The sequence below is a fragment of the Aedes aegypti genome, chromosome 1 (assembly GCF_002204515.2).
Source record: "Aedes aegypti strain LVP_AGWG chromosome 1, AaegL5.0 Primary Assembly, whole genome shotgun sequence".
Lineage (NCBI taxonomy): Eukaryota > Metazoa > Arthropoda > Insecta > Diptera > Culicidae > Aedes > Aedes aegypti.
In genome coordinates this window covers 205835837-205851007 of record NC_035107.1, presented here as the reverse complement: position 1 = coordinate 205851007, position 15171 = coordinate 205835837, and the positions used below count along the sequence as shown (strand labels likewise).

General features: G+C 37.2%; 1 protein-coding gene across 5 annotated transcripts in view; it reads left to right on the top strand.

Annotated features, from left to right (window-relative positions):
• LOC5577008 (unconventional myosin-Ib) overlaps positions 1 to 15171 on the top strand; it is a 110273-nt gene that overhangs the window by 70647 nt on the left and 24455 nt on the right. For all 5 annotated transcript variants that reach the window (XM_021857323.1, XM_021857325.1, XM_021857324.1 and 2 more), the window contains 6 exons: positions 3307 to 3320; positions 3384 to 3468; positions 3534 to 3628; positions 4713 to 4860; positions 4927 to 5270; positions 5331 to 5584. In XM_021857323.1, the coding sequence (XP_021713015.1) occupies positions 3307 to 3320; positions 3384 to 3468; positions 3534 to 3628; positions 4713 to 4860; positions 4927 to 5270; positions 5331 to 5584 (940 nt within the window). The remainder of the gene's footprint in view (positions 1 to 3306; positions 3321 to 3383; positions 3469 to 3533; positions 3629 to 4712; positions 4861 to 4926; positions 5271 to 5330; positions 5585 to 15171) is intronic.

The following is a 15171-nucleotide window of genomic DNA, read 5'->3' as shown; positions in this document are numbered from 1 at the left end:
CACATCATTACTTTCGCAAGGAAGTGTCATTTCTTTCAGATATGGCAGTGGCAACACGATATGATAAAACCGGTATTACAACTACAGACAAGAGGCCTCCATACGCTGCTTATACCATCCGGATTATGATTCCCCATGGTACACCTCAAATTAAAGCCCTTGAGTTGCCCTACAAAACTTCATATTTAGTTTTTTGATCTAGTTCGGTTGACAAAAAATAAGTCGATTTGAAAAAAAAAAAATATTACAAAAATAGATATTTTTTCGATTTGAATCATTTTTTTATCCAAATACCATTTTTATTTTAAAGTTCATTTTACGTAAAGTAAACATGCCAAATTTCATACAAATCCGTGCATTTTTACTATAGATATTGCAGTTTAATTGATTTTGCATTTAAAAAAAAAAGTGGTTATTTTGTACCACTTCCCTCTAATATAAAAATCTGAAATTTTGCGAAATATCTTCTTTTATATAGGAAAATAATTCCTGTAAATTTCAGCTCGATCGGAGAACATCAATACAACCTCTCTAGGTAAGGGGCTTGCGGTACTCGCAAAATGGCTCAAGTTCAAACACCATCCGAAAAAAATTTTTTTTTCGAAAATTTGTGGATCGGCATATCTGGATTACACCTCAAATGAAAGCCCATGAGTTGCCCTACAAAACGTCATATTTAGTTTTTTGACCTAGTTCGGTTGGCAACAAAAAAATCGATTTGAAAATCACTAAAATTTTTACAAAAAACTTGTTTTTCTCGATTTAAAGTACTTTCAAAATTCATATACCATGCTTATCTTAAAGTTTATATAGCGTAGAGTAATCATGCCAAATTTCAACATAATCCGTGCACTTTTACTAAAGTTATATCAGTTTTTGTGATTTTGCATGTTTAGTGACATGAAATCATTCAGGGTCATTTTGACCCACTTTCCCCTAATATAAAAATCTAATATTTTGCAAAACATCTTATTTTATATAGAAGAACGATCCCTGAAAATTTCAGCCTGATCGGAGAACATCAATACAACTTCCCTTGGAAAGGGGGTTGCGGTTCTCGCGAACTGGCTCTTAATATCAAAAACATACGGAGATAAAATAATAAGGATATAGGTATGTGCGTTTGACAAACACGTCACTTTACGTAACAGTTGGACACAAATATCAAATCGTATTATCCTAATTCAGTGTTCTAGTAATATGTTTGTTTAAACCAGCGGTTCATGTACTCAGGAACGAATTTCCACACTATATCCGTTTTAACATTACAGTGATTGCGTTGTTGGATTCTGTTCTATGCTGGTGGAAATACCTCGCTTGTCGTACACAACATAAGCGTGCTGGAAATCTGCGCGACAGTTACCACACTTCTATCATTGATATCAATAACATCATACTGTCATGCTATTGCTTCTCAGAGAAGGGTATCATTTGAACTGGAAGTAACTGTATAGTGTTTGACTGTTTGCTGTGAACAAACTGCCAATAATCCGAGCAGAACCATTTCAGTTTGCTATCAATATCAGTTCCATTGGCGACGCCTAATCACATTTACCTCCACAAATGCTTCGCTAAGATCGCTAAATACTTATGAGGATGTCAATAATGTGAATGTTCAGAAGTAATCACACGTGAGATGGGAACAGCTTTCATCATGATGAACGACATGCAAAAACATGAAATCGGATTGTGGTCGATCAACATAAGAATGTGCAGGTTGAGGATCAACGGTCGATCAACGGCACTGATGATGACAAAGATGCAACTGGAACGCAAGTAGGCCTGCCACCCATGCTTCCACGTCAAGATCATCATGAGAGATTAGAACGCCAAGATTAGGAATAGAGATGGACGATTGGGAAGATCAGTGCTCTCCGACTGGCGAACATGGATGTCCTACGCTTAATTGTTTTGCCGCCTCCAAGAATATGGTCATTCGCAGCACCTACTTCCAAGATAATCTCCCGTACTAATATAACTATACTAATATAATATAACAATGGTGATCTTGCAAACGGACCCGAATCGATCAGGTATTGATGGATGGATTGCACATCTCCGACATAATCAACGTTAGAATCTATCATGGTGCTTACATTTAGCCTACCCTCTACATGATAGTAAAAAAGCTGCGCTTAAAACTCCCTGTCATTAACGACGAACGGTACCGACGCCAGTCAGCGTGACCTTCAGCGATTGAAGTAGAAGGATTTCGCCACAGCATCGCTCCACATCTCGAGCAGTCGTTACCGGATTTGGTTTTGCTGGCTGAAACCTTTCTTGGTTGTTCTACTACAATAAAAGTAGCCATCAATCCACAGGTATAATCATTGTGCGTTGATCATTTTGCTCCACGACTTTCGTATACCAACTCGTAAAACGATAATGATTGACATTTTAACTTAAGACTGGTAGGATAATGTAGGAGTACATGTGACACTAAACATCCACGTATGCAGTATACAGCGTGATATGATTTATACTAGCGAGCTAGATTGTCATTATTTTAAACACATGAAATCCTAAAACTTCGCATATGTTACTGGTAAGTTCAAATGAGCATTTCAATTCACATTTAACGTTTTTTAAGGCTGATGATGTTGTTCATTGAGGTTGAGCTGATGGTTTTATTGATCTCTTTGCAAAATCCGTTCTGGAGAAATATGTACTTTAGCTAAAACAATTACAGTCAGTTCTCCTATAAGACACCACACACTTTTCTTTCACCACTGTCTCCCAATTGTTTTTCATCGAATGAAGCTGACTTTTTTATTTGAATATACAAGTCGTAATGTTACCTTATTGCGAGAAAAAAAAAGGATTGGTCGGTCAATAAACTGCAATTAGTTTAATGTGAGTAGCATGGTCTGGTAGAAAACTTAATTGAATATACGTACATATTTTATAACGATTTTAAAGTTATTACGGTCTAACATAACCATGTAATATTTTCATCTCTGAATCAAAGCTCTAATTCACTTCTTTAAAGCATAGAGCTTTTCATCATTATATAGGTGGTAAAAAATATATATGTTTTTATTTTTAATCGATAAAATATATAGCAAAAAACAATAAAAAACATAAAAAATCCATCTCCAACCATCTTTCAAATGAGATATGACTCATCTGTGTACATTCCGGGCCCAGATTTGCCTTTTGGGAGAATGATATTTATCATAATTGACATCGTTTAAGCATAGGGGAGCAAAAACTTCAAAATGTGCATCAAGAATAACACAATATTCGAAGATCATCAATCTATAAAGTTCTAATAATTTGCAATTTTGTTACATGCTAACCTTGAAGATATGTTGGAAAAGGTATATCTGGTGAGAATAGTAATACATGATCACTCACTAACGTCAATTTTAATTTCGTTACAGACCCGCGTTACAAATCGAAGTCCTGGCGAGCGAAACTTTCACATTTTCTATCAGTTGCTAAGTGGTGCAGATATCCATTTGCTCAGTGAGTTTAATACTCTTCCTAAATTCATAAACTGAACTTTCTATATAACAATGCATAACTTTTAGAATCACTCAAACTTCAACGAAATATAGATCGCTACGATCTCCTCAAATACAGTTTTACCAACGAAGAAGACCGCAATAATTTTTCCTTCACTAAGGTATGCATGCATTTCGTTTATGTTTTTATTACTATCGGAGTATGTGCACCGGAAGTTTTTCGATTTGTATGTAATTTTTATTGTGGGGCCTTTCCTAGCCTATTGGTAAAGTCCGCGCCTACCAATCAAAATCGTGCTGAAAGTGTATGGGTTCGATTCCCTGTCGGTCTAAAACCTTTTCGCACTAGAATTTCCTAGACTAATATGGTATCGTCGTACCTGCCACACATATACGAATACAAAAATGGCAACATTGGCAAAGAAAGCTCTCAGTGCAGGTTTTGTCCCAGTGGAGACGCAATGCCAAGAAGATGAAGAATATATGTTTTATCATAAGTAGAGAACGCGACTAGAAGAAAAAATCAATATAATATATATTGTAGCCTTTTCCCGGAAAACTCTAGATGAATTTTCACTATTTCCCTGTATAGCCCTAACTTTGAAAATTCATAGCTCGAAACTATACATCGTAGAACTAAAGTTTGCTGTCGAAGCAAATTTCCTCAGCAATCTATTTAAAACATATTAAGAAAATTGAGTTGAAATACCTTCAATTAGCAAAATTAAAAACCGGGAAAATTCTGGAAACTATTTCGGGGAAAATTCTTCTTCTTTCTGGCGTTACGTCCCCACTGGGACAGAGCCTGCTTCTCAGCTTAGTGTTCTTATGAGCATTTCCACAGTTATTAACTGAGAGCTTACTATGCCAATGACCATTTTTGCATGCGTATATCGTGTGGCAGGTACGATGATACTTTATGCCCTGAGAAGTCGAGAAAATTTCCAACCCGAAAAGATCCTCGACCGGTGGGATTTGAACCCACAACCCTCAGCTTCGGGAGTTTAACAATGGAAATTATCACCAGGGTATACCAACAAGACGTTTAGCATATTTAGAAGGAATTGCTATTTAGTGCGAATAACGGTACTACATATATTTTTTGAATTTTACTTTACTCATATCTCCACGAGCTCTATTTCTGGCGAAAATTTCATACACATCGGAGAACCCGCCCCAACTCTGTCTGAAAAAAAAAATGCCATCATGTGGAAGAATACGTACCTTCTTTTTATCATTTCACAGCGCTCTCTGGAGGTTATCGGTTTCAATCAGGACGAAATCTTTTCTATCTTTACCATCCTGGCGGTGGTGCTGAAGTTAGGCAATCTTGTGTTCATTCCCACGACAAACATCGATGGTAGCGAAGGTTGTGAAATATCCAATGAGTATGGTAGGAAATATAGATGTTCATTTTGGTATCATCTTTGTCATAGATATATTAATCGCAAAATTCCAGAGTTGGACGAGATTGCACAACTCCTTCAGCTGGATAGTCATCTGCTGTTTCTCTGTTTAACACGGGTCGGCGAACGTTGGGATCAGATCGATACGGATGGGACGGAGATTGATGCTATCTATGCGGCAAAGATAAAATTTTCTCTGTGCAGGACTTTATATGGAAGGTTATTCACGCTGATAGCGGCACGGATCAACGAGCTGCTCAAGTTGAAGCAGTACGGCGCGTCAAGTGCAGTTCGAGGAAAAACTATTGGTTTGCTAGATTTTCATGGATTCGAAGTTTTGGAGAAGAACTCATTCGAACAGTTCGCTATCAACTACTGCAACGAGCGACTACAGCAGGTTAGTGCAATTAGATTTTTTTTGTATAAATTACGCAAAGCTTGTGTGGAATAATTTCAGCACTACGTGAAAAACGTGCTGAAATATCAGCAGGATTTGTATGTGGCAGAAGGTATCGAATGGGTGAAGATCGACTTTTTTGACAATCAGGCTATCTGTGAGCTGATCGATAAGCCTTGTTTTGGAATACTACATCTGTTGGACGAAGCCCAGATTATCAACGATGGAATATTACTAACCCGATTGCATCAGTGTTGTGCAGGTCACACCAATTTCCTAGCTCGGGATCCAACATTGCCTTCCAACTGTTTTCAGTAAGTTGTTTGAATCTCTCTCTCTTTATTATAGTCCATTTTACGCAAGGCGGGTTCAGCTCCTCCTAAGGTGATACATTATGCTTACTTTGTGGAGAAAATCAGGAAGGGTAGGTGAGGAAGCGCTGGCCGTTTTGTTTACAAACATCTGAGACAGGTAGTCGGACAAATGACATCTGATTGGTTGGAGAAACAGTGTTATCAAGAATTATTCTAATACGGGCGCACCTGCTCCATGTGTCCTCTATACTTCTTTCCCTCTTTTCTACAATTTCGTCCACACTTATGGCAGCACGGTTAGTTTTAGTTTCAGCATCTTGCGGGCCAGACAGTAATGACTTCTGATTGGTTGGAGCCAAAAGTGGTGTCAGAAATTATTCTAATGCAGCCGCACCTGCGCGTAGTGTACTCTACTTTTATCTCTCTTTTTAACTATTTCGTTCGCACTATTGGCAGCACGGTTAGTTTTAGTTTGAGCGTTATCCAGGCCAGGCAGTAATGTTTGTAAACAAAACGGCCTCCTAGCCACTTTCGCCAAGTCAGATAACCTTACTCTGGCTACAGATTACAATGAACCAGCCTTGATTTTACGAGACGTTTTTGAACAACTGATCGCTTATTTTATGAATGAAATTTTGACAGTAGGCGATGTCGTAACGTGTGAAAGTAACATCAGTGTTGTCGTCTCGTAAAATGGACTATACAGGGTATTATATGTCAATAGACTGGATATGTTTTATGAAGACTTTCCTTAGCCTCGGAGTAACGTTCGCAGCTGCTATGTTTGAGGTGGGTTCGGTCCAGGAAGGCAAATTACCCTGACTTCCTCCTGCAGAAAGCATCATAGTTCCTACCATTTCAATATAAGTATCACTGCGGAACACGTTTTTGTCTCAAGCACCAAAATATCGCTATTTACTAATTAATGGTTGCTAAATCCATTGCCGTTTTCAGAAATATCATACTTTACTTTTGCTGGCTCTACGTCCTTCAAGACATGACCTGCGCCACAATATTACGCCAACTAACTCGGTCCATGGCTGCTAACCTCCAGTTCCTCGATCGCCCCACACTTCCAAGGTCCTTCTCCACTTGATCAAACCACCTAGCTCGTTGCGCTCCCCTTCGTCTTGTACCGACCGGATTTGAGTTGAACACCATTTTTGCGGGATTGTTGTCCGGCATTCTCACAACATGTCCCGCCCATCGTACCCTTCCAGCTTTGGCGACTTTCGTGATACTGGGTTCACCGTAGAATTGCGCAAGCTCGTGGTTCATTCTTCTCCTTCATACGCCGTTCTCACATACTCCGCCGAAGATCGTCCTAAGCACACGTCGTTCAAAAACTCCTAGCGCTTGCAGGTCCTCTTCGAGCATTGTCCACGTCTCATGCCCATAGAGGACTACCGGTCTTATTAGCGTCTTGTACATGGTACACTTAGTACGGAAGTGAAGTTTACGCGACCGCAAGGTCTTGTGGAGTCCATAGTAAGCACGACTTCCGGTAATGATACGTCTTCGAACTTCTCTGCTGCAGTTGTTATCCGACGTTATTTATTTATTTATTCACCGTCTTTGACTACACGTCACACAGACTGAAAACTTAATATTATGTACTTTACTTAAATTCTATCTCTTATCCTATTAACAAAAACATTTTTTGACACATTGAAATCGAACGAATCGCTGAATCTGTTGAACTCTCGTAGGCAAAAGTCAAGTGCATTAAAATGGCCATAATTCGTCCGATAGTGTGGTATTGCTAGCATTGAGGAGTAACGAAGCTGACGGGGTGGCACGTACAAAGGGATTTGTTCGAGGAGTACAGGGCTGTCGATGTTGCCCTGAATGATGTCGAAAATGAACACACACTGCATCGAAACACGTCGTTGTGATAGAGTCTCCAAACCAATCAAGCGGCATCGGTCTGGATAAGGCGGAAGATGGACGGGATCATTCCACGGAAGATTGCGTAGTGCAAACCTGATGAATCTCCTTTGTACACGTTCAATTTTGAGAACCAGCGTTATCAATGATCCGAGGTAGACAAATTCGTCCACCACCTCGAACTCATCCCCGTCGATCGTCACGCGTCTGCCTATGCGAGCTCTATCGCGCTCAGTTCCTCCAGCCAGCAGATATTTCGTCTTCGACGTATTTACCTTCAATCCAACCCGATCTGCTTCACGTTTCAGCTTGGTATACTGCTCAGCAACCACCTGGAACGTTCTTCCGACAATGTCCACGTCGTCAGCGAAACAAATGAACTGGCTGGATTTATTGAAGATCGTGCCCCGCATGTTCAAGCCCGCCCGTTTCATAACACCTTCTAGCGCAATATTGAACAGGAGGCAGGAAAGACCATCGCCTTGTCGAAGTCCTTTCGTGTTTCAAACGGGTCCGATAATGCACCCGATATCTTCACACAGCACTGTACACTATCCATCGTTGCTTTGATCAGTCTAGTCAGTTTCCCGGGAAAACCATTCTCGTCCATAATCTTCCATAGCTCTTCGCGGTCGATGGTATCATAGGCCGCTTTGAAATCGATGAATAGGTGGTGCGTAGGGACTTGATATTCGCGACACTTTTGGAGGATCTGCCGCAACATAAAGATTTGGTCTGTCGTCGATTGCCCGTCCACAAAACTGGCTTGATAACTTCCCACAAATCTGCTTGCCAGTGGCGATAGACGGTGGAAGATGATCTCGGAAAGCACTTTATAGGCTGCATTAAGAATGGTGATCGCTCGATAGTTCTCATATTCTAACTTGTCACTCTTTTTGTATATTGGGTATATTATTCCCTCCTTCCACTCTCCTTCTTCTCCTTCTGTATCCCAGATCCTGGCAGAAATATCATAGCACGTCTAATTTTTTAGATATCAGCTGTTGAAAAAGCAAAATGTGACTATTCCAGACAACTTGCATGCAAGTTTGCCAGCTTGTATGGTAATTTGTTTGCTTTATTTGCCACAGAATTTAAACTTCGTGTGTATAACAATACTTATCAACAAAATTCAGAACACTTTCGAGGGTCGAAAGTTAGTTTTTGATGGTTCGGAAAAATATTGTATTTTGCCATAAAGAAACGGAGAATTTTGTATGCAAGCATGTTGACAAAATCGATTTAATGTAAATTTTGTCTTGCATTTTCAACTGAATTATATCTACATTGCTAGTTGAAGTCCTTTTCTGAATACGCGGTGGATTAGATTACAAAAAAGTTTGATAAATCATACCTTAAATTTCATGTAAACATCGATGAAACCAATGTTTTATACAACTTTGGCGACCTGTATCTAAAAATTGTGACGTGCTGGAACAAATCTGAGAACGTCATCAGATTCAGCAATGCCAGATTTACTAGAGACACATAATTTGATCCTTGAGACACGCAAATTTGTCATTTTTGTTGCGCTCTGTGTTTAAAGGAATAAAAAAAAAACTAAAATCCGCAGTGATTCCTGCACGATTTTAAATAAGAAGAAATATTAGTGTATAACACAGGGTAACGTAGTTCAATTTGGATCTAGCACCACTTAGAAAGGTTTGAGTATATTTTCGTAAAAGCTCGATTCAGCGCGCACATTATTAGCTGAGAGAGTCATACTAGGGCATGACAACTTCCTTCTGGTATAAAGTCACAACTGCGACATATAGCTAAGGCCTGCCCAACTTTTTTCAGTTCACAAACAATTCCAGTATTTTCGTAAAATCGAATGAAAGTTAGTCAGTGAAAATTTTCCGGAGTAATTGATCAAAGGCAATTGCTACAGAGCATGTTGCTCAGGAGTCTGTGAAAATTTAGAAACGAGAGAGAGCATTTGAACGTAGGGGGACTGGGGGCAAGAAGGACACCTTAAGATATATAGGTTCAAATCATGGTTGATTAGCACAATTTTTGAAGATTATTCCAGTGTAGGGGCAAGCTCACCTCTTGTTCTAAATGATGTTATCGATAGATTTCAAAAATATAAGAATTACATGATGATTTGAGATTTTTGAAAATGTCCCTTCTTATGAGGTTTTTCAACGAGGCACGGGACAAGAGTGCCACTCGTATGGGGCAAGAAGACCACCAGAGCAAAATGCCACAAATTTTGTATATTATTATTTCCCAACCTAAACGATAAATTCTAGAGTAAGTAAAGATAAAAACTGAGGGATAAAAGTTGAAATAAATAGTTAAACAGTAATTTTACGAAATTAATTTAGTTCTCATCTTATTTGACTGTAACAATAATAGTAAAAAAAAATCAGAAACCAATTTGAATGTCCAAGATGGTTTATTTTGATTTTATTTAGTAGGAAGCATTGATTTAATGCAATATTAAACAAGGAAAATAAAAGTTCATGTGATTTTATATGAGAAAGTTGCGGTGTCCCTCTTGCCCCATAAGACATACTGTTTTTATATATGTAAAACTTAATGTCAAAAGAACTTTTTCGAAAAAATTTCCTCACAGCTATATTAAACAATTGAAAATCATCAATACTGTATGGAAAAACAAATATGTTTTGCATTTATTGGGAGTCAAACCTTGTTTTCCAGTCTTACATTTTTATAATATTTCGCATTTTTTGCGTTGGTGAGTTAAATACATTTTTTTTATTTTTTTATACTAAACATTTTTAACTGCAATATTTACACAACCCTTTATTAGTACTCAATTTATTCTTATCCTGCGTTAAAGATCAAAAAAATGATTTGAACTACGTGAAATTAGAGGTGGCACTTTTGCCCCGGGTGTCCTTCTTGCCCCATGTCCCCCTAATCAATATTAGGGATGATTGCTCTAAAAACAGTGGCCCAATTTCATATTCGTATAGGACACTGGCGTCACATCAAGTAAGTAAACAACTATTAAATGATATAATGAGTTTGAAATACTTTATCTATATTGATGGCCAAAGGTGTCATCTATTATTTAACAGTCATAAAATGTTTCCATTTACATTCATCTATAAATTAATGGAAAAGTATTGATTTTGTGTCTAAAATTCACCCAATCCCATATTCGTACACCTATAAAAATTTAAACAACATTCAAAACTGAATTTTAATGCTCTATTTCAGTGATGCTCAAGCTGCAGCATATTGCGGGCCAAATCGTGATGTTTCATCAAAGCTGCGAGCCGCTTGACTAAATTTATAAATATGCATCTGACTTTCATGAACTCAAGTTCACAGTAGTGATGTAGTAATAATACTATGCAGAGAATTTTTTTCTTATTGCTCCTAGTGCACCCGGCAAACTTTGTCTTGCCATCATGTAGGCTGTTGAAAAATGGCATCCACTCTCCCGTACAAAATGATATTTCGTGACATACAAACACCATACCATTTTTATTTATATAGATAGAATAGAAACTAAGTTTTTCAATTATAGATTTTTTTACGACGTTTTTTAAAATACAGTCGCCTCTCCACATCTCGATATCGAAGGGACCATCGAGATAGGGAGAGATCGAGACACAGAACACATTTTTATAGAATACTAGATTGAAAATCACTCCGTTACCAGGAAAATAAAAAAACAAGCAGATGTCATGTTGTCTTCGCAAATTGTTTTGAATCCCTAAAATTTGGTCTAGCAACCTTTGATAATGGGCATATCGACATACAGAGAGAAAATCGGGAACGACAATCACATCGAGATAGGGAGATATCGAGATAAGGAGGATATCGAGATATGGAGAGTGAAAATATATGCAGAACGAAGGGACCGAAGCAATCATCGACATAGGGAGAGATATCGAGATGTAGAACATCGAGATGTGGAGAGTCGACTGTAACTTACGTCATTATCTAGAAAATTTCGATTTCTATATAAAACCAAGTATGCAAAAAAAAATGATTGATTTTCCCAATATAATTTGAACATATTAATAATTCTATACACAGAAAAAAATCCGTTCACGTATCCGTGAACTCGTCAACAAGCAAAAATACACCGTGAACTACCATCATGTTTATGCGTAAACATGATGGTAGTTCATGGTGTATTTTTGACAGTTCACGTTTTCCAGAACTCTTTTTTGAGCGTGTAGTAAGGCTACGGAAAGAATCAGGGCCTTTTGTTCTTATTATTTTTTCACTTTAATGCAGATATTTGAATTACAGGTCGGACTCGATTATCCGGAGTATTAAAATTTTGTTCACTCCGGATAATCGAATCCTCCGGATAATCGAATCACTAAGAAAAAAAAAATTGAAATCTTCGTTTAAAGAACTTAAATATTATCTTTTTTCGATGTTTTATTTATATGATGCGGTGGCGTAGCCAGAAATTATTTCTAGGAACAGTAGGGGTCTCCACAAGAAAAAAAAATGACCAGCATAAATACACAAAATAACAATTTTTCAAACCCCCCTTTTCTTAAAAACGTTCAAAACAGCAAAACCATTTATATTGTATATTGCAATACCAAATTATCTCAGATTTATGCATAAAAATTTTAAAACAAGAACTTCAAAAAACAAATTCCGGATAATTAAGTCTAAAATTCCGGATAATCGAATCCCGGATAATCGAGTCACCGGATAATCGAGTCTCCGGATAATCGAGTCTCCGGATAATCGAGTCCGACCTGTATTTGGTTTTATGTCACTGTAGAATCACTGCAGTGAGTACACCTATCACGAGACAAATTTATAAAAATGTTTCTACAACGAGTCAAAATATTATCTTAAAATTTTTGTTCAAGAGCCAGTTTTCATTTTCATATTGTTATGGCAATATCAGAAATTATCGATATTCAGTCATAGGCAATATATGATGAAGGCTTTAGGGACAAAATGTCGAACGACAAAACTTCGAATGCCAAAACGTCGAAAGGGACAAAACGTCGAAAGCAATACTTTTGCAAGCGAAGATGACTTTAACGTTGCCAGGACAAAAATGGTTGCGATGCGAATGGCGTTGGGAACAGCAAAATTTGTAATGTTCATCAAAGTAAGCATGGAACAAATTTTCAGAGAAACCCATTTCTGACCAGAAAAGAAGCAATGCAGCACTTGGAGAAGAAGATTGAAAAGAAGTCTTAGGCGAAAGTAATAATGATTGAAGTATGAAAAAGCGAAGCTTTCTTTCGCCGCACCTCTGGACTCTTATAATGGCAGAGGAATGGAATTTCAAAAACAGTGCACAATTTTCCTTTTCGTGAGCGAAAAAAATACTTTTTCACCAAATGCATCAAAATGTTTGTATATTTAGAGCGTAAGCATTACGCCTTAGCTTTATTTGTTGTATTTTAAGCAAGATAGTTTTATCCCAACAAACGTACTAAGTATTTTTTTGAATCTATGCAGCAATTGTTTAAAGGTTTATTGAATTTTCTACTTGATGAGCTATAAAGACAATTTACACCGTCTTCAGCACATAGGCTGCACAGACTGAACGATCACTGACATTTGGCAACGGACAACACGAAACACCCAGTCGTCCAGCGATGAATTTTTCGTTTGACGAAAAGTTTACACCGACTGGAGCGGAAATCGGACCCACACCCGTGGCACAATACGCCTAGACGACTGACGCCGCTAACCGCAAGGCCACGAAGCCCACTGTTGATAGATATTGTATAATTTACTCTTTCAAAATATACTCTTTCTTTTATCAAATTAATGACATATATTTTCATGCTTCATATTCATTTCCATATTTCACATTTTTTTTTTTTTCAATTTGCAATTCGGAGACCTTCAACGTGATGTTCAGCAAGTTTTTTAATATGTACTATTGAATAGACTTCCATACTTTTTGCAGCACTGATTTTCATGTTACCCATTTATTTTGTCATATTGTATACATACCAAATAGAAAGATCAATTCAAGCATCTATTAATACCCTTAATTCAAAACATGCCCCTTTCAATGTTTGACTATAAGTAGTACTTTGACGAAAAACTCCATTAATTATTTCTAAACCTGAAAATTAATTAAAGAAAACTAATTTCGACAAGTTTTGGTTATTTACAATTTAGGTTTGTAGTTATCTTTTACAGACCAGCTTAAAGTAACAGTATAATATTGTGGGGCTTCGAGGGCCACATGGAAAACGAGATTGAAAACTTCTAGGTCAATTTTCTCAATGCCTACTTTTTACAGATGATACTGACTTGCGATTTGCGGCAGTTTAGGTGTACCTTCAAATTTGTTATCTCAGCATAGGCTTATAAAGACGGCTAATGTTGAGAAGGAAAGCATTAAAAATTTGCAACTAGACAAATAAAAATACAGTCGACTCTCCACGTCTCGATGTTCTACATCTCGATATCTCTCCCTATGTCGATGATTTCATAAGTCCCTTCAATCTGCATACATTTTAACTCTCCATATCTCGATATTCTCCGTATCTCGATGTGTTTCTGTTAATTTTTCGTTCTCGATTTTCTCTCCGTATGTTGATATGATCAATATCGAAGGTTACAAGACCAAAATTTTAGGATTCGAAACAAATTAGGAGAGCAAAATGACGTCTGTTTGTGTATTACTTTCTTAGCAACGAAGTGTGTTTCAATCTAGTATTCATCAATCATTTGTTCTCTGTCTCGATCTCTCCCTATCTCGATGGTCCCTTCGATATCGAGATGTGGAGAGGCGACTGTATGTGCTTCTTACTTGGTAAATTGACCTTTTATGAAAATAGTTTCTCGTTTATTCTCTTCTTCATTATGCTTTTCTACTTAATCAAATAAGGTTGATAGTGAGGTTTTAGATTTTTTTATAAATGTTATATTAACCAAAATTGTAAAGTATGAGATACCGATATCCACTCGTAAGTACTCTGAAACTGATTATATTTTTTTTAAACTCGTTTAGTATTCGTAGTAATCATCGTTAATGAAGCAAACTTGAAAAAAGAACATTATTGTTCAACTTACTAGATTGTTTTTTGCAAAAAACATTGAAAAAGTGGAATTTTTCTTAAATTTACTTAAGTTTCAAATATGTCCGCTTATATTTTTTTCCAAATGTACTCAACTACATCTAAAGAACGTAATGAAGATATTGAGCAATCATCTAGCACATAAAAAAATAGTTTTGAATGTTGTATGTTTGATTTTTGTTAGTTGTACGAATATGGGATTGGCTCAATTTTAGACACAAATCCAATATTTTTTTCATTATTCCAAAGATTTTAGCGAATATAGTTTATGATTGCCGAGCAATAGATGACACCTACGACCTTCGTAATTAAACCTACTTGATGCGGAAACAGTGCCCCGTACGAAAATCAGGTTGAGTCACTGTATATCCATTCATAAATGGTTTCAATTAAATGTTTTATCATTTCTTCACGTCTAAAACCAACGAATAGCCATAGCATTTCCAAATCTCAACCGATGTTCACAATATTCGGAGTGAAAAGTGTTTACTTGAATCTTTTTTGCAAGAAATATAACAAACCATTCTAATATAAACAATAACAAAGGGTTTTGACGGATTTCCGATTGGTTTTATGATTGAATCATTTTTGGCAGCATGATTGATTTTGCATCATGCGTGAGTTTTGCGAAGCAGATCTGAAATGAGTTCGCTCTCGCTGGAGAACTCAATGATTGAGATTTGAGTGTGAGTC